The sequence below is a fragment of the Leopardus geoffroyi genome, chromosome C2, assembly GCF_018350155.1.
Source record: "Leopardus geoffroyi isolate Oge1 chromosome C2, O.geoffroyi_Oge1_pat1.0, whole genome shotgun sequence".
Classification (NCBI taxonomy): Eukaryota; Metazoa; Chordata; class Mammalia; order Carnivora; family Felidae; genus Leopardus; species Leopardus geoffroyi.
The window spans coordinates 449,618-469,912 of NC_059333.1; the positions used below are offsets into that span (position 1 = coordinate 449,618).

The 20,295-nt window shown below is 48.4% G+C and overlaps 1 protein-coding gene across 18 annotated transcripts in view; it reads right to left on the minus strand.

Annotated features, from left to right (window-relative positions):
• Window positions 1-20,295, minus strand: part of PCNT (pericentrin) — a 133,864-nt gene that overhangs the window by 98,728 nt on the left and 14,841 nt on the right. For 12 of the 18 annotated variants that reach the window (XM_045501046.1, XM_045501053.1, XM_045501043.1 and 9 more), the window contains exons 3-10: window positions 14,242-14,337; window positions 8,497-8,574; window positions 8,077-8,187; window positions 6,509-6,764; window positions 4,298-4,353; window positions 2,968-3,142; window positions 2,190-2,326; window positions 924-1,035 (exon numbers count right to left, since the gene is read on the minus strand). In XM_045501046.1, coding sequence (XP_045357002.1) covers window positions 924-1,035; window positions 2,190-2,326; window positions 2,968-3,142; window positions 4,298-4,353; window positions 6,509-6,764; window positions 8,077-8,187; window positions 8,497-8,574; window positions 14,242-14,337 — 1,021 coding nt within the window. The remainder of the gene's footprint in view (window positions 1-923; window positions 1,036-2,189; window positions 2,327-2,967; window positions 3,143-4,297; window positions 4,354-6,508; window positions 6,765-8,076; window positions 8,188-8,496; window positions 8,575-14,241; window positions 14,338-20,295) is intronic. The other 6 variants (XM_045501058.1, XM_045501050.1, XM_045501048.1 and 3 more) reach the window with 1 other exon arrangement.

Genomic DNA, 20,295 nt, shown 5'->3' on the forward strand with positions numbered 1-20,295 from the left:
ACTGTCAGGTGGCTGGTTAACAAGTAATGATTAATTAGCCTTGAAGTAACGTGCACGTAAACCGATCACTACCCAGAAGTTTCAAAGCAGACATCCCCATAAGGACCCTTGGAGGCCAGGGCGAGGCTCCCCCACAGATCACGTGAGAGCTGAACCGTGCAGGAACTCACACCCGCAGTCCACCTGCAGGAGAGCCGTGAGCCCCACCTGCCGCCACCATCGACAAACAGGATGGTGGGAAAGACAAGGTGCTGGCGGACAGCAGAGGGCAGGGGGCTGCGGGGTGCCAGCAAGGCCTCATCCACCGCACACGTTTCTGGGCCTTCCTTACCACCCTGCAAGGGTGACCACCGGACTGAAAAGGCTTTGTCTAGAGACCAGCAGAAACGCCCGTGTGTCCAGACCTCCCCCTGCCGAAGGTAACGCCAGCCAGCAGGGACCCCTCTTACAGCAGGTCTCACAGTGGGTCTGCTAGGCCCTCAGACCGGGGCGTCACCCTCAGGGCCACAGAAGCCTGACAGCAGTTGCCCCAAGCGAGCTCCCAGGGTTGAGGCGGTGCGCGGCAAGGCACACCTGACCCCCAAGGGCCCGCCGACAACGGCATTTCTTCGGCACCCAAACACGGGTAACAGGCCAACGCCAGCCCCACCATAAGCTTTATCTATCTTACACCTGAGAGGTGCCTCACGTTAACGTGAGGAAAGACGCACGGTTCCGTAGCCGCTACTCAATCAACTTGTTTAAGGATGAAACCAAGCCCCTCAAGTTTTCACCTTAAAACCACACAGATCAATCTTCAAGGAAGTTTACAAGATTGTTCCTTTTGTGCTCGCTATTATTAGGTCCCAGTTTGGAGCTTGAACAACTAAAAACACATAGCTGTAGTGTCTGAGGATCTCAGCTTCCAACACGAAAGTCCTCACCAGTCAGGTCCTGTCTGTCGGGCCTCACGGACTCCAGCTGGGACCACAGGCGCCGAATTTCCTCCTGTGACTGAGCCTTCAGCTCTTCGTAGGATGCTCGGAGGCTCTCTACCTGGAAAAGGAAGCGACAGTGTGAGGCACCGTCCAATGCCAATCCCCAGGAGGTCTGTGCCCAGCACCGGGGGCAACAAGGTGAACTCCTAAAGCTACAGCCAAGCGAAAACCGGCGACAGTGGCACCAGAGAAAAACTACAGCTCATTTTATAACACGCCTGTACCTGACTATAGTCTTGCTAGGACGGGAACTTTCTCTGTCGTCCCAAACACGCATCCTCTAACTTGTCAGGGGAGACCGCCAGTCAGCACCAGCCAGCACTGCCGGCCTCCCAGGGTCCCCCTGTTGTCCGCCCCAGGGGCCCTCCCTCAGCCCTCCTGCGGTATGCTGGGAATTTCTCTGCATTTTTCAGCCAACCTTCCCAGAAAGGGTCTCTGCAGGGGTGAACGGAGCCAGCCCACCCTGCATCCACAGAGCTGAGAGCAGCAACTACCATCTCCGTAAGGGGTTCGTGGTCAGGCCAAAGTGGGGACCAAGTGGGGAGCACGACTGCAGGGCTGAGGGACATGGGACATGGAAGCGCCAGCCTGCGGTGGCCCTGAGGCCCCGCCAGCCGTTTCTCATGTGGGGACAGGACAGAAGGCACCCTTCAGCAAAGGAGAATAATCAGCAGGGAGGTGATGGGGAAAGGCTGCTGGGGCAGGTGTGAAAGCCATTCTCACAACTTCCTCTTCTCATCTGAAACACAGGCACAGGCAGAAACAGACTCCACCTCCTGACTTCTTGGACAGAAGCCCTCGGGTACCCGAGGAGGATCTGGCCACGCCTCCCACCGTGGGTATGTGGTGTTCCACAGGGAAAGAGCCCTGAATACAGAAGCGGCAGAGAAGTTCCTCGTTAAGTCTTCTAAGGACTTCCTTGTCTATCTAGAGTTACGGTCGGAGAAGGTGGCCTGAGACCCCTAGTGCCTGGAGTGGGGGCCCCAGAGCCCCTGGTACAGAACATGGGTTCTACGTGTGTGACACTGGGCAAAACTGTCAAATCAGCCTCACGAACCGTTACCATTACTTTTGTATCTGCTAAGTACTGCGCATCTCTTTACATTCAGTACTTAAGTTTTAGCAAATGACAGAAACGGAAACAAGCCCACCCAAAATCTCCTAAAACCCCCTCCCTTGCTAAGTAGTAGAAACAAGGGCGCCCCTGCCCACCTCCCGCTGCTTTTCCATCTCCTGGTCACGGAGTCTCAGCTCCAGGTCCTCTAAGTGCCGGCAGCGCTCAGACTGCAGGTCTTCGCGCAGCTTCCTCATGTCTGTGTCATGCTGAGCCTCCAGAGTCCTCAGCGCAACTGGGGAGAGGACACCGCACTCAGGGTGTGGCGTTCTCAACAGCACAGGAGCACAGCCACCCCAGCCCTCCGTCCCTCCAGACCCCACTGTCCGCAGGGGTGCAGGAGGGCCACGGAGGGTGAAGGAGGGTCAGAGAGGATGAGGGAGGGCCAGGGAGGGTCACCGAGGATAAGGGAGGGTCAGGGAGGATGAGGGAGGATGAGGGAGGGTCACGGAGGATGAGGGAGGGTCAGGGAGCATGGGGGGGGGGGGGGCGTGGCAGCCCAGGCAGGCACCAGCTCCTCTCCAGCAGCAGCACCAGGTGACCAGAATAAAAGGTAAACAATCACAGTATTAGTTTTCTTAGGGCAATTTAACAATGGAACAAGGACAAACATCTCTGAAATAAAGTTTTCAGGAGAGGTTAGGGAGCTGGAGAAGTCTGTGGTCAACGAAGAGAGCCTGCCTCCAAGGCTGAGCCCAAGCAGCCCAGCCGGCCCACACCTGTCACGCCTGTCACCACCACCGCGGGTGACTCTGGCGCCAGCAGGCAGGGCGCTCTGCCCTGTTCAAGGCTGTCACAGCGCGTGACTTCTGTTCTACATTCCATGGGAGCATTCAGTCCCCTCTTCAAACTTGCTCGTTTTAATTAGAAACTCACTTTCAGCCTGATTTTTGGCTTGAAAAATCTTCTCCAATTCAGCTTTCTGTTCTGCCAATTCTTTCTTAAACTGGTCTTGTAAATTCTCCAACTCCAATCGATGCTTTGCCGACAATTCTCTGCGTAGGTTTTCCAGGCATAAACCTCTCTCGGATTCCCAGTCTTGCTTCAGGGTCTAACCCAAATAAGGAAAGAAGATGACTATGGGCCAACAGTTGATGATCTGTGGCAAAAAACTCAAATTACATTCGAAAACCAGGTGTGGGCAGTCGCCGCGCCCAGACAGAACTATCAGCACAGGAACCTGGATGGTCCCCCCTTAAAGGGACAGGCAGAGAGACAGCAAGGATCGCCTGCCTAGAAACAAAGCAGGGGCGGAGGTTACACTCAACGATTCACGCACTGTCCCCCACGAAAGACCCAGGGTGCTACATCACCTGACCTCTTCTGGGGGCTGGCTCTGTCCCAAATGCCCTAAGAAATGAGTCCTCACTGTCCAGCTTAGACAGGTGGGGAGCTGGGGCACAAACCTTCAACCTGGGACAAGCCTCCACCAACAGCCTGAGCAGAACAGACAGGACATAAACACCCACATGCCCCATGTCACACATGTCCCCTACTGTCACCAACGTCCCTCACATCCTCCAACCTCACCAGCCACTTCCTCTGCCATCACCGACATCGAAGGCCCTTCTACACATGTAGCCTTGAAAAAGGCCCCATCATCAGAATCAAAAGCTCCAGCGAGAGACTCCCGTGACACCCTAAAACAGAACTCTTTCCCCCGGGGAGGACAACCGCAGGACAAGCTGGTATAGTCAGCACGGCACTCAGGGCCCACTGCTGCCCAGCCTCGCTGCACTCCGTGCACCCCACCTCCACCCCTCTTCCGCCTGCACCCCGCCCCCCCAACAGAGCACCCAGAACCTGCATGCTTCACACACACGTTAGACTCAGTTGCCACAGTGTGCCTCCCTGCAGGGAACATCTGTCAGTCCTAAAGCAGAGCGAAGGCCAGGCCATAGGGGCCACTTGGGAACCAGACTTGGGGGTGCAAGAGCTTCATACTACAGAACAAGTACACACAAAACTCCCAATGAGCTGTGCCGACAAACTCAAACTGTACAAGCAGAAGAATGCTTTGGCTCTAACTCAAAAAGCAATGCATTCTCAACCAGCACATTCAATTAAAGCTCTGACTGGATTTTGTCTGAATCAGGTGAGGGGCTTTCCTGGGGGGAGCCCGGAGGTGAGGTGGGGGCAAGCCACCGGGATAGAGGACAAAAGGGAAACTCTGCAGACACAGAGTGACATTTCTAACGACGTCTACCTCTATCATCCGCACGTTTTTCTCCATTTCTGACTGTAACTTCTCCTTCAGCTCAGCTGCAAGAAAAACAGAAAAGCAGGTCAGATCAAAGTTCCCCCCAGTCTGCTCACTCAGGAGGTGAGAGGGCTGCTCCCCAGGAAGGCTCACCGACACTAACAGGACAACAGGGTACATGTCTGTGGGGGAGTAAGAACTCGATGTATGGTTTAATTAAATGATACTCATGCCTACATCCGGACAGAGCCTTCCAGCCAGACTGACAGCCCGACACAAGCCGGCTCTGGGGCCGCAGGGGCTCACCCTCTGGTCTGTCTGCCCCACCCCGGGCCCCCACACACCTAGGCCTGTCATTCAGGCTCCCCCCGTGCCAGACTCCAGGCAAGGTACTGGCAGACAGACAGGTGAAGACCTTCTGGGACCCAGCAGGTCCCAAGCCGAGAGGGAAGAAGCACAAGGAAAGAGGTACCGGTGCTGAGGGTGCGGGGGAGGGAAAAGGCGGGACCTGCGGGCATGGCACGGCACACACTGGGAGGTGCACACACACCTGGACGTGTGGGCCCTGGAAAGAGACGCAGGAACGAGCCAAGGTGAGCTGGTGCCAGTCAACGGTGCACGAGCAAGGCGAGGGTGGTCTGAGCAAGCCCAGAGCTCAAGCGAAGAGCCAGACACTGCCTCTGAGGGAAGGTCACGGGGGCCCAGCCCATGGCAGAGCCTCACAGAGCAGAGGACAAGTGTGGGCCCTCTGTGGTCTTGTTACCAGAGGTGAGCACAGAGTAAATGGCTCAGAAAGAGACCTAAGCCAAAGCATGTTTTGTGCTTTTAAAAAATGAGGAAATTGGGTGCCTGGGGGCTGGCAGTTAAGCGTCTGACTCTTGGTTTCAGCTCAGGTCATGATCCCATGGTTCATGGGTTAAAACCCCGAGTCAGGCTCTGCACTGGCATGGAGCCTGCCTGGGATTCTCTCTCCCTCTCTCTCTGCACCCCCCCCCCCCACTCATGTGTGCCCGTTCTCTCAAGATAAATAAATAAACCTAAATTAAAAATGAGCAAAAACAGGAAGACATCAAACTACTTATTTATGTTTGCTTGAACCCACATGAGGAAACAGGACAGTAACCCTGGAACCTGAGAAGACGGGCTCCCTCTTGGCGGTGGGGGTTGGGGGGTGGGGCGCAGAGAAGAGGAAGACTTTCAACACAGCCAGGGCCACGCACACCGCTTTCGTTTTTCAAATGAAAAACTCAACAAATAGGCAGATAAGCAGGGAAACGGGGTGACTGCTCATGGGCAAGAGTTTATTTCTGGGGGATCAATTTGTAACCTTAGATTGTGGGGATGTGTGCGCGACTCTGAGATGCACACCCTGAATGGTAGAATTGTATGGCGATCGTGAATGATAGTACGATCAAGCTGTTAAAAAACTGATGCTTATATTTATTTAATCATTATTAAAAGCACCAACGTGTTATAGTCAGATTTAAACAATTAAAACTACATATCCTGCTAAAACTTATCAGTTATTTACATCTACTGACCGAATTTAAAAAAAACTTGAAATTTCTAAAAAACATCCTCTTATCATATACCAATTGGAAATAAGGCGGTATTTATATATAAGTGGCATATCTATATACGTGAATAAAAGTTTTTTATTTTTAAAAAAATGAAAAACAAATAAAACTGATGTTTACAAAAAGTAGTGATTGACAAAAAGCGTACAAAGAAACATTAAAACATACAAGTATGCCTCAGATGTAAACAAAGAGATCAGACTAGGCCAGAGAATCACCAAATGAAAAGGTGCCTAAGCTGTCCACCAGGAGCGACATGGCCCCACTGGGCACAGAGTGCACAGCCTGGGGGACACGTCCAGAAGCCCCCGAGTCAGTCGACAAAGCTCAGCCACAGACACAGTCCCATGAGAGGTGGACACGGACACTTCCGGCATACGAGCAGGTCACCTCCAACAGCGTGGCTTCCAAACCTGCCACGAGCCCACGGGAGAAGCGGATGCAAGGTGAGGGGACAACAGGGTCCCCACAGAGCAGGATGCACGCGGCCCCACCCAGGGGGTGGACGGCGGCCAGCGCGCCCCGCACTTGGCACGTCAACACTACTCCTGGGAGACACTCCTACGGGGTCACCCACACCCCCCCCCCACCCGAAGCAGACGCGTGGCGGTGAAGCCCCCGCACACCGGCCCACCCGTACCGGTCTCGCGGCTGTACCGCAGCGCCGCTGCCTCCTGCTCCCTCGCGTGCTGCTCCCGCACAAGCCCCAGCTCTTGCTGCTGTCTGCTCCGCAGCAGGGCCAGCTCCTGGGCGTGCCGGCCGTTGAGCATGGCCCGCAGCTCCGTCAGCGCCGTCTCCTTCTCCTTCTGGAGGTTGGCCTGCGTCAGCTCCAGCTGCGCCGTGTGCATGTTGCTGAGACTCAGGCGCAAGGCCTCCAGCTCCAGGGAGGGCACCGGCTGCAGGAGAGAGAGGGGTTTCTGGGCTGCAGGTGGAATCTGGTACACGGCTCACGCGCGCCCGCAAGGACGCCGCAGCGGCACCCCACCACCACGTGCTGCTTGCACCTGCTCCCCGAGAGCTCACACTCAAGGGACGGCACACCAGCTCGGCCCCCCACGGGACCTCAGTTGTCCCGGCCGCCCTCAGGCAGCCCTGGCACCGCCCAGCAGCTCCCCAACCGCCTAAAACCACCCACCCGATCCTATCCGGAAGCCCCTCCGGCCCACGTGTCCTCTCCCTCCACCTAAACCACAGCCCTGCGGTGGTGTCCTCCTTGAACTCCCAGGCCACAAAGCGTGGCCCCCAAGCTCCTTCCAGGCAGACTCCCCAGCCCACAGGCCTGTCCTGCTGGCTGGACACAGGTGAGCAGCCGTTCCAGAGACTGCAAGCCCCTCGTCAGAAACATGGGAATGACAACCAGAATACGGACAGTGGGAAGCTCTGGACAGTCACTGACAATGAGGGCAAAACGTGAGGCCAAAGAGTGCCCAGAAGCGGCCAAGTTAACGACACCAAAAGGAATCCCAGGTCCAGACCAGAGACAGAGTGAGCTCTGTACTTCGCTGCTCTGGAAGGTGGGCACACTTCTGTGCCTGGCTAAGATGTGCAGAATCTGTTTCTCCTTCCACTGCCTTGGGGGAAAGTGGAGGAAGGCCAGGGTTCCGGGGAGCATACTTTATTCCCAATTAACACAAACAACAGAAAAACATACTTAGAACTAGGCACTTAAGGGACACCCAGAAGCACATAGAAAGAAAACGAATAAAGGAGAGCAATAACAGAAATCATGGCAAGAGAACACATCTCCCAAGAGACCGGCAGGGACGTCCTGCAGGACAGCGAGGCCACAGTGAGCGACAGGGATGCACACGGCCCTCCCTCCACACGAGCACGTCCACAGCACCCCGTGCTCCCTGTAGGTGGCAGGCACCAGGGGAGTCAGATGTGCCTTCAGGATGGCCTTGCTCATGGCGGTGGCACTGCCTGAGTTTAATGAGTGGGAGCATGGCCGATGGGGAAACATCCGGCTGTGCGGTGAGCAGCACCTGGCCAGACACACTGCCCCCGAGTATCCTTGCGTGTCCACCTGTCCTTCCGATGGCCCCACACAAAACGAGGCTGCCACACACATCTGTCCACTTTGTGACAAACCTCTCCTTCCTGCAACCCTCCCAGATCCCAAAACCCACGAGTGTAAGACACAGGGTGAGTGTGCAGGGACCAGCCGTGCCCGAGCCCCTGGATGGGGGCCCAAGCATCCCGGGTCACCTGGGTCTGCAGCTGGACCTGCCACATCTCCACCGGTTGCTGTGTGCCAACCTCATCCTCCGGTCTTCTCATCCGTTCTGCAATTTCTAGTATACATTCTTGTTCACGTTCCTGAAGAAGGAAAGCGAAGGATGTGACCCAGAGAAGTCACACAAGAAAACAATCACTAGGAACAATTACGACATCCCAGAGAGAATAGAGAACATGTGTGCACAAAAACTGGTCCAGGAGTGTTCACTGGTCACAATCACCAGAAGGAGGAAGCAACCCACGTGTCCACTGACAGGTGAATACAGAAACAAGGTGTGGCAAAGCCATTCAAAGGGGCTCCAGTCAGCCATAAAAAGGTATGAGCTACAGGCACGTGCTAGGACACTGATAACCCCAAGATATACTCGGTGCAAGATGCCAGACACGTACTGTGTGGTTCTGTGAGTATGCAATGTCCAGAACAGGCAAACCCACAGGGACGGAATGCTGACTGGTGGGTGCCAGGGCCTGGAAGGAGAGAGGAAAGGGGAATGACTGCCAGTGGGTACGGCAGGTTCCTTTTAGGGTAATGAAAATGTTTTGGAATTAGACAGTTGTAGTTACACAACAAAGTGACTATACTAAAAGCCACTGAAATACGTACTTTAGTGAATTTTATACATGTGAATTATATCTGAATAAAAGTAACTATGAAGGAACATTCAGCCTGTTTAAGTGGCCTGGGGTAAAGCAGAAACCCACAGAAAGAGAGGCTGCAGGTGTATATGGGACAGCAATGTGACCTCCCTGGGCCATCTGCCCCTCAGTCAAAGGAGGGAAGTGATACTTACAGGAGGGAAAATGCACACAAAAAGCCTGGAAGAGGTGGGTGCCAATAAAAGCTGAACCTGAAGACGTAAACTGAAACATCATTTTATAGCAACTAAATTGGCAAAAGTTGTTGATAATGTTGATCCTCAATGTCACCAAGGACATGGAAAAATAACCGAATACTGTCACCGACAGAATAAGTTGCTATAACTTTTTCTTAAGAGAGATTTTGACACCGTATGTCAAGAACCATAGAAAACATTTCTGTCTAGGGGTGCCTGGATGGCTCAATCGGTTGAGCGTACGACTTGGCTCGGGTCATGATCTCACGGTTCACGGGTTTGAGCACTGCGTTGGGACTCTGTGCTGACAGCTCAGAGCTTGGAGCCTGCTTCGAGTTCTGTGTCTCCCTGTTTCTGCCCCTCCCCATTCGCACCCTGTCTCTCTCTCTCTCTCTCTTAAAAATAAATAAACATTAAAAAATTAAAAAGAGGGGCGCCTGGGTGGCGCAGTCGGTTAAGCGTCCGACTTCAGCCAGGTCACGATCTCGCGGTCCGGGAGTTCGAGCCCCGCGTTGGGCTCTGGGCTGATGGCTCAGAGCCTGGAGCCTGTTTCCGATTCTGTGTCTCCCTCTCTCTCTGCCCCTCCCCCGTTCATGCTCTGTCTCTCTCTGTCCCAAAAATAAATAAATGTTGAAAAAAAATTTAAAAAAAAAAAAAAAAAAAATTAAAAAGAAAGAGTTTCTGTCTTAATATTCCCAACTCTAGAAAATTTTCAGCATCAATACTCCAAAGGGAAAAGAAAAGCTACAGGCCCTCTATAAGCAGTCCAGTCTCCTCTCCCCTAGCCAGCCCCCACCCCGCCTAGAGCCTGCCCTGGAGCACACCCCACCTGGAGCAGCCACTACAGCCACAGGCCTCCCAGCTTCCCTTACATGACAGCCCAGACCTTTCTCTGAGGCTTGTCTACAAAGCACCTCGGACTCAAACCAATCTGAAATTCTCCTGCCCCAACTAGGGCTCCTCCAACATTAGCTACCTCAGTCAACAGCACCCCCAAACCCTCACAGTCCTATTCCTGCCTCCCCTCCCATCAACCCCACAAGCTCAAGGCCAGTCCTGGCATTCCGCCATTCCCATGAGCATGGCTGACTGGCCCCCGTGGTCACGTGGCCTAATGTGCGGTCACTGGCTTGGAGACTGGGTAATACATTCAGAAAACAAATCTGACCTCGTCATACTCCCTTGAAAAACTCCATCAGTCTGCTGCCCTTGCCATAAAACCCCTGCAGGGTGCAGAGCCGCCCTCTGTCCCACTGGGCACCTGCCTCATGCCCCAGGAACATGAATCCTGGAACAGCTATGCCTCCCTCCTCTAGCTCCTCTGGGCCCTTCCCAGCCTCTGTGACCATTTTAAGCCTTGACTTAAAAACCCTTGACTGTAAGCCTTGGCTCCTGCTGCTCCTGAAACACACGTCTGATGCCAGGAAGCGGTCAGTACTGTTGGTGAAGACGCACGTGCAAGCGGCCTCTATCTGTGAGGCCAGCAACGTGGAATCACAGTGCTCAAAGGGGAGCGCTAGAGCCAGTTAAAATATCATCATGGATCCTTTTTCAAATTAAGGATTTTTCCCCAATGGGAAACAGTAACATAGGAGTGTCCAGTTCTAAACATAAAATAGGCATGGGGCGCTGCGGTGGCTCAGTCAGTTAAGCATCCATCCCGCTCTTGATTTGGGCTCCGGTCGTGAGCTCATGGTTCATGGGTTCAAGCCCTGCATTGGGCTTGTGCTGACAGTGCGGACCCTGCTTGGGATTCTCTCTCCTCTTTTTCTGCTCCTCCCCCCACCCCATCTCCCCGCTCTCTCTCTCTCTCAGAAATAAACTTAAAAAAAAAAAAAATTTAAACATAAAAGGCACAATCTTAAAACATTTTTGCTATAAACATCAGGATTGTTGGATAAAACATATCAAAAGTGACTTCTGAAGGGGCGCCTGGGTGGCTCAGTCGGTTAAGTGCCCGACTTCAGCTCAGGTCATGATCTCACGTTCATGAGTTCCAGCCCCATATAGGGCTCTGTGCTAACAGCTCAGAGCCTGGAGCCTACCTCTGTATATGTCTCTCTCTTTGTCCCCTGCCCCCCAACTTGCGCTCTCTCTCTCAAAAATAAACACTAGAAAAAAGTGACTTTTGAGGGAACACCTCCCCCCCATGTGCCAGAAAGAAGGGATGTGGAATCTAAAATGATCTAGGGAGACAGGGACACTTAAGAGCAGCACGTGGTCCCAGAATCAGAGGCTTTGCCAGGCCCGTGGTTGGTAACGTGATGTCTGACATTGCCAGGTTTCCTGAAGGGCTGTGCAGCAGGACAGACATCCTCACTGCCTGTGGGGAGGAAGGCCAGGTACAGGGAGGTCAGGAAGCTTCTCTATCTCCAAATGGGAAGGCAGAGGGGATGAGCTGGGGGCAGCTCTCCTGAGAAATTAAAACCCAGGCCTATTCCTCATATTGTTTACAAATTTACATATGCCACGGGGTGCAGAAATCCCCAAGCAAAGAAACTGACCTCAAAACAAGTCTTAGTGAAGAGCTACTTCTGGGACACTGATCAAATACAAATCCAGCACCCATCTGGAAGGACTCCCACAAGCCAAGACAGATATTCTCATGGAACTCATACAAACACCTCACTAAAGATGAGAACACAACAGGCTACTCCAAAAACGATGACAAGTACATGGAAAACAACATTTCTCTTAAAAAGAGAAAAGGTCTCAAGCAGTAGCACCCACGGTGGCCCCCTCACACAGGTGTGCAGGCCAAAATACTCAAAGTGATCCAAATAATCCCAAGCCTCACATTAAAAAAAATTTTTTTTTACATTTATTTTTGATAGAGACAGAACACAAGTGGGGAAGGGGCAGAGAGAGAAAGAGACACAGAATCTGAAGGAGGCTCCAGGCTCCGAGCTGTCAGCACAGAGCCTGGCATGGGGCTCGAACTCACAAACCGCGAGATCATGACCTGAGCTGAAGTGGGGCGCTTAATCGACTGAGCCACCCAGGCGCCCCCAAGCCACACATTTAATTTAAAGTGAATAATCATACCTTTAAATACTAGGCAACATTTAGATCTGCTCATTAAAAAGGATAGTTATGCTTAATTAAAAAAACAGCTTGAGAGGCACTTGGGTGGCTCAGTCGGTTAAGTGTCCAACTTCGGCTCAAGTCATGATCTCATGGTTCGTGAGTTCGAGCCTCGCGTCAGGCTCTGTGCTGACAGCTCAGAGCCTGGAGCCTGCTGCAGATTCTCTGTCTAAACTCTCTCTCTGCCCCTCCCCACCTGCTTATGCTCTCTCTTTCTCTCTCAAAAATAAACATTAAAAAATTTTTTTTAATGGCTAAGATGGTAAGTTTTATGTTAAGTGTATTTTACAATTAAAAAATGACAAAAATATACACTGAGGGAATTATAAATGAAGTTTAACTATTCTAACATCCTTGTACTATCAAAGAGTGAAGGTGTTAATTAGATTTAGATATAAAAAAGTATAAATGTTGTATGTAATAAGCTCACCATTAAAAGAATACAAACTGAGTATATTATTACTCCAAAATGAGTAAAGGGAGAATTAAAAAAAAGAAATTTCCTGATAAAAAATAATCCAATGAAATGTAAGCTCAAACACATCGAAGTTTACATTAAATATAAATGAATTAAACTCCACACAGGGGCTCCTGGGTGGCTCAGTCAGTTGAGTGTCCAACTTTGACTCAGATCATGATCTCACAGTTCAAGAGTTGGAGCCCCACGTTGGACTTGCTGCTGTCAGCACGGAGCCTGCTTGGGATCCTCTGTTCCCCTCTCTCTGCCCCTCCCCTGCTCGTTCTTTCTCTCTCTCTCAAAAATGAATAAACGGGGCGCCTGGGTGGCTCAGTCGGTTAAGCGACCGACTTCGGCTCAGGTCATGATCTCCTGCTCTGTGAGTTCCAGCCCTGCGTCGGGCTCTGTGCTGACAGCTCAGAGCCTGGAGCCTGCTTCAGATTCTGTGTCTCCCTCTCTCTCTGGCCCTCCCCCATTCATGCTCTGTCTCTCTCTGTCTCAAAAATAAATAAACGTTAAAAAAAAAATTTTATAAAAAAAATGAATAAACATTTATTTAAAAAAAAACTATCCAATAAAAAAACAGACACTGTCAGAATAATTTTTAAAAACCAACGCCATGCTGTTTACCACAACATACATCTAAAACACAAAGACACAAATATTTCGGAAGGGAAAGGATAAAAAAGACCAGAATCACGTCTGATCCAATGACACAAAGTTCTAAAGCATAACTGCCACAGAAAATCAGGACGGTGTTGACTCTGGGGTGTGGGGAGGAGGGCAGCAGGGCACGAGGAAGATTCCAGGTCCAGCACTGTGCTATTTCTTACTGCAGAAGGAACATGTAGTATTTACTGTGTATTCATTTGTTAAGCTGCGTGTACACTTTATGTACTTTCTACTTCTCTGCGCACATGCTATATGTCACAGTATAAAACAAGTATGAAAATGGGTATTTAAGGGTGAGTTTTATGGACCCCACCAGAGACCATTTTTCCAGGCCCTGCCTATGATCTAGATTTCTCCTGCAATAACACAGATTAAAAACCAAACTTGCTCACTGCCTAAAGTAATGTGGACTGAGTCCCACTAGAATCAAACGTCTAAAATACAGGCTTTAGGGGTGCCTCACCAGCTTGGCTGGTAAAGCATGTGACTCTTGATCTCAGGGTTCTGAGTTCAAGCCCCACATTGGGCGTGGAGCCTACCTAAAAAAAAACTGTTTATAATACAGACTTTTAACACAACACCTTAAAACTAATCAGTTCAGTATCTAATAAATTTCCTCCCAAATACCAAAACAAAACAAACGTAAGGAATTAATTCAACACATGTGGAATTCACGTCAGGCCCTGTGGCAGAAAACGGGACCACGGGAGAGATGAGGGCCAGGCCCAGGAAACACGCCTTGACAACAAGGCGGCAGGTGAGCGAGGGAGGTCACACGTGACAGCTATCCTCAACGCACAACAGGCAACTTTCTCTCTTCAACATCGGGCAAAAAAAGATCAGAGGTCCCAAGGAAGGGAGAGGTGGGCTCGGTCAGAAGGGTCCCCAGAGAGACTTCCACACCAGGGCAGCGCCAAGGGAGCAGAGCCTGCAGGGGAAGCTCTGAAGCCCGCTTTCTTTGCTTCGAGTTTCTACACTTCACGAGACAGGACCCTTCAGAGACCGAGTCCTCTCTCTGGTCTGGATTTCTCCAACAGGGTGAAACCCCCTCAGGAGCAACACGCTTTAACAGAGAAGCCTGAAGAATACCTCTGTGATGACCCGAGGCTGTTCCGGATGGTCGCCGTCTGTGTTCCGCTGTGGCCGCGCCGAAGCCCCCGTCCTCTCTCCATCGGAGTCCTCCGGCTGAGAGGGGAAGGGCCAGAGAAGAGCATTTATAGCAACGTCCAGAGCTGCAACCTCAGCCTTCTGGCCAGTGCCCCCACCAGCTCCAGCCCCACTCGTTCACGGCATGCTTTCCTCCAGAAACAACTCTCAATCCCTAAACATTTTTTATGTGACTCATTTCCCTAATGATGCTGCTGTCCTTCCTAATGAATTTTGCTTCAAGTTATTTCACTGTGCGAGTGATGTCTAAATTATTAAATTTTTAGTTTCTCAATAAATTCTACTCTTTCAGACACATGCACATTTTCTATGCTCTTATTTTTATGTAAGTTCAAATATTTCATCCTCATGATTTTCCATTTTTAGATAAATTTTTCCTTAATAATTTGTAATAAGTTCCTCAATATTTTTAAAAAGAGTATTTTATCATCTCAAACCTAAGTTTAAAGTTTCCCAATGAATTATCCCTGATGTTTTTTTGGCCCATAAATCACAGTAATTCTGGGCTTTTAATCTGCTGTGCAAAATGAATTGATAATGACTGTCTGCTAAAAAGTTAGGTGATGTCCAAAGAAAATCTATGTTTGAAATATGAAATCAAAATACCTGTAAGTCTCTCTCATGCCTTTGTCATTAACCACAGCATCACCTTAACTCTGGGTACATTACGGGGGTCTGCTGGACCCAACACGACTGTCATTTCTTCTTTAAACAGTTATAACTATTTGAAGGGGCTGATATTTCATAAATTTTCTCTTTTGGGTCTTCAAAAACACACACACAAAAGTTACTTACTTCTTTAAGAAATAGAGTAAAACATATTTTATTTTGCCATTACTACCTTGGCCCACTAGACCCCGTGTAGTGTCTAAGATCCAAGACGGACCTGAGCAGTCTTGTTTTCATCTATCATGGCACCATGTCATCATCCCAAGAATTATTTCATCAGACTCAACAGTTTTTCCAACTGTGCCAAGAACCACCAAAACAATGAGAAAACAGGAGAAAGGGAGCCGCCCGGAGGATGAGGAAACAGTGCGGTGAAATCACCATCTTGCAGTATTTGTACTCACTGCAGACTCGCTGCAACCTGTCTTCAACATGATAGCCAAGAACTTTTTGTTTTCCTCCCGAAATGGCGACGAGAGGAAAGCCAACAGGACAGACTTTCATAATCATTAGGTGAATCAAAAGATGAATGCTGAGAACAGCACTTGAGGCCAAGGATGATGGCAAAATTGACAGTAAAAATGAAGTCTCAGATTACACGTCTTCACATACAATATTCAGTCAAGTTTCTCAAAATCAGGGACCAGTGAACAGAACGTTTTTTTAAATTTATTTATTTTTGAGAGAGAGAGACAGAGAGCATGAATACGAGCAGGGGAAGGGCAGAGGGGGAGGGGCAGAGGGAGAGGGAGAGAAAGAATCCCAAGCAAGCTCCGCACTCAGTACGGAGCTCGTGCGGGGCTCGAACTCATGAACAGTGAGATCATGACCTGAGTTGAAATCAAGAGTCTACACCCAACCCAATGAGAGCCACCAAGGCACCTCTAATGTGCAGAACAACATTTCTAAGAAGAAAGAGGAAGCATGATAGTCTCATCCAGCATCACTCACAAGAAGGCTCCAACTCACAATATTTTGCATCAAGAACCTCCATCATCCCACTTGCTAAGAGCATATCAATATTCTTTAATTTTTATTTCTACGTGACAAAATTTACTTGATATAAAGAGGTATGGGGCACCTGGGTGGCTCAGTCGGTTGAGCGTCCAACTGTGGCTCAGGTCATGATCTCGAGGTTCAGGAGTTCAAGCCCCACATAGGGCTCTGCGCTGACAGCTCAGAGCCTGGAGCCACTTCGGATTCTGTGTCTCCCCCTCTCTGTCCCTCTCCTGCTCGCACTCTGTTTCTCTCTCTCAAATAAAAAATAAAAAACATTTTAAAAAACTTAAAAAGAGGTATCAAAATTTTTAATATCATTTTAACTTACTGCTTTATTCTTACTCCGGTAAGTTATTTATAAAACGACTTACACAAAAAGTAAAGCATGGGACCCAGACGATAAGCGATGATGACTATTTTTCCTGTAGTGCCCAAACAGGAGTTGGAAGAGCTGTAGAGCCATACTTGCTAACCCTTCTACAGCCCTGCTTAAAATATGCAGTACAGGGGCACCCGGAGGCTCAGCTGGTTAAGCGTCCGACTCTCAGTTTTGGCTCGGGTCATGATCTCACGGTTGTGGGCTTGAGCCCCTCGTTGGGCTCTGCGCTCACAGCCGCAGAGCCTGCTTGGGATTCTCGGTCTCCCTCTCTCTCTCTGACCCTCCCCCGCTGTCTCTCCCTCTCAAAAATAAACATTAAAAAAAAAATCTTCAGTACAAGTTTTTGTAAAGGTAATTTTCCTCTGACATTTTTGACCTCCAAGCAATCTTTGGATGGTTCTTTTACGAGAAACGGCCTGTACTTAACTTTGTTCCTGACGCATAGCTGAGGTCAAATACCGCTTTCTGCCACTTCTCAGCTAACTGCCAGAACGGAGATGACCGTTGCACTGATTAAAGTAAAATGTCTTTTCACGGCGCACGTCACTTAAACTGTGAGGGAAGATGGCTAGATCCTGAACAGCAACCATAAAGTCTTTTTGCAATTCTATCGTTGCTTCTAACCCCCTGAAAAACTCAAATCTTTAAGTTGCTTACAAACATGCTTTATTGACATACTCTTAGAATTTAATACGTGCCTGTGTTTTCTGCTCAGATCAGCAATTTACTTTCTTTACCCTAAAACTGCAGAATCTTCACCTGAAAGAGTATAGCAAAATTACGATATAGGAACTTTACGAATTAATTTTTCTTACAGAATTTTCATGGCATATTGTTTTTTCAATTGTCTATCTCCAATTTTTTTAGTCTTTTGGTCTTAAAACTAAAACATTGAACATAAAAAACAGCTTCCACACTAAGTTGCAGAATACTGCACTAAGCTGCTTCTACACTAACCTGCAGAATACGATTTCACCCAGCTTGGCAGGTTTCATTACACAACAAACCCACCCACACTCCAGGGCCGGAGGGTGGCCCTAACTCAGCAGTGGACACCACAAGGAAAACCACCAAGCGACAACTGGGCATTTTCCACCTCCAGAATTGCTTTACCTGGTTTTCAGTTCTTTTCTATGTCTAAAGACCATTAAAGTAACAAATGTATCAAATACGCTTTTAAACCAAATTAAGTGGCGGGGGGCGGGGAACCTGGGTGGCTCAGTCCATCAAGAGTCCCGTCTCTTGATTCAGCTCAGGTCATGATCTCAGGTTTGTGAGTTCAAGCCCTGTATCAGGCTCCACGCTGACAGCACAGAGCCTGCTTGGGATTCTTTCTCTCTCTCTCTCTCTCTGCTCCTCCCCTGCTCATGCTCTCTCTCTAAATAAATAAAACTTAAAAAAAAAAAAACTAAGCAACTTATTGTATGTTTAAAAGCATTACTATTTCTCACACACACATTTCATCTCACCGTATGGTATTCAATAAGCTCATTAAAAACCCATAAAAGTGAAACTTCTAAAAATTTCCAAATGGGCAAAATAAAACAAAAACACTTAATCATGTTCAAAGAACAACTATGACATAAAGGCTCTACAAGGACTCATACTCTGCTGACACAGACACAGCTGCAAGGAAGGCCTTGTGCCTATAAGGTGTTCTGCTAGGTCGGAGGAACATGTGACTGTTGATCTCAGGGTTGTGAGTTCAAGTCCCACATTGGGTGTAGAGATTACTTAAAAATAAAATCTTAAAAAAAAGAAATCTAATTAATTCCTCAGCAGATAGGAAGAAAATAATGATGGCTTCATCCTATACATGCTACTTTTTTTTTTTTAAGATTTTAAGTAATATCTATACCCAACATGGGGCTCAAACTCATAACTCTTGAGATCAAGAGTCACGTGCCCTACTGACTGAGCTAGCCAGATGCCCCTAACATGCCACTTTTTTTTTTAACCTATGCACATGAAAATTTTTAAGAATGTAATTAAAAAGTAATTTGTCCTGAAAAATAATAAAAAATTGAAAAGTTGTGAGTGAAGGTAAAGTCACACCACAGAAAAATGAATAGGCTTGACTATATATACATTTTAAAGCCTGGGAATCAATGGTCTACATATCTTTCTCAAGAAGTTAGAAAACCAAGAAAATCAAAACCAAACATACTTTAAAATAAGAAACTACACATAACAAGAGCAGAAATCAAAGAAACATAAATATGTTACATAAAAGAACAAAGACTATAGTTAACTTTTTATAAAAATAGTAAGCATTAACTTGTGGCAAGGCCAACAAAGGCACAAATACTCACCTTTAAAAAATGAAAGGGGTGCCTGGGTGGCTCAGTCAGTTAAGCATCTAACTTCAGCTCACGTCATGATCTCGCGGTTTGTGAGTTCGAGCCCCACATTGGGCTTTGTGCTGTCATGACAGTTCAGAGCCTGGAGCCTGCTTCAGATTCTATGTCTCCCTCTCTCTCTGCCCCTCCCCCACTCTCTCTCGCTCTCTCTCTCTCTGTCTCTCAAAAAATAAACATCAACAAAAAAATTTTTAGTAAAAAAATAAACAAAAATGAAAAGGGTCATCAATACTGATGCCACAGACACTGAAAACATTCCTATGAAAAACTTAATGCCAAAAATTGGAAGATTAGATGAAAGAACAAATTCTGGGGAAAAGCATTAGTGAATAGTTTGATAACTATCAAATAAATGGACTCTGTAATTCAAAGCTTTCCCACAAACAAAACCTCAGTTCCCAAAGTCTTCACCATCTTACACAAACTCATTCACAGAGCAAAGGAGACCTCTCAGCTCCTTGGATAAGGCCAGCACAACCTCAAGACTACAAGTACAGGTCACTCTGTCACAAAAATATATGCTTTCTTTGTATCAACTGAGATGATCATATGACTTTTCTCGGAGTCTGTTAATGAACTGCACTAATTTCTTTGAACGTTTGACCAATCTTGCACAACACTAAAACACACTCCACTCCACACCCACCCAAACTGTTAAAATAGAGGAGGAAAAAAAAGACAGTCAATACGAATCACAGATGCTATGGAACAAGTAAAACTTACACATGTCACTACCGAAAATATAAACTGAACAACTGTTTTAAACACAGCTCAACATATGCATGTTGAACAAATACATGTATAATGACCCAACAATTAAGTAACTAATTATAGCCTGAATAGAAACATCTGCACATGTACACCAAGAGACTTGTCAAAGAATGGGTGTAGTAAATGCCAAGTAACTGTAGAATAGACAGATGGAAGCACATTCATATAATGAAATACCACACAATAACGAAGATGAATCAACAATAGTGTTTAACATGAATAAACCTCATAAACAAGACACTGGATAAAAAAGATCCCGACTCAAGATATGCATACTAGATTATTCCATTAAAAGTTCAAAAACCTGGGGCGCCTGGGTGGCTCAGTTGGTTAAGCATCCGACTTTGGCTCAGGTCATGATCTCCTGGTTCATGGGTTCGAGCCCTGTGTCGGGCTCTGTGCTGACAGCTCGGAGCCTGGAGCCTGCTTCGGATTCTGTGTCTCCCTCTCTCTCTCTGCTCTCCCCCCACTCATGCTCTGTCTCTCTCTCAAAAATAAATAAACATTAAAAAAAAAAAAAAAAGTTCAAAAACCTGGTGCACCTGGCTGGCTTGGTTGGTTAAGCATCCAACTTCGGCTCAGGTCATGATCTCATGGTTCGCGGGTTCGAGTCCCACATTGGGCTCTGTGCTGTTAGCTAGGAGCCTGGAGCCTGCTTCTGATTCTGTGTCTCTCTCCGTCTCTCTCTCTGCCCCTCCCCCGCATGCACTCTGTCTCTCAAAAATAAATAAACATTAAAAAAAAAAAAACAGCAGTCCCATTGGATGAGGACCCATTCTAATGATCTCATTTTAAAAA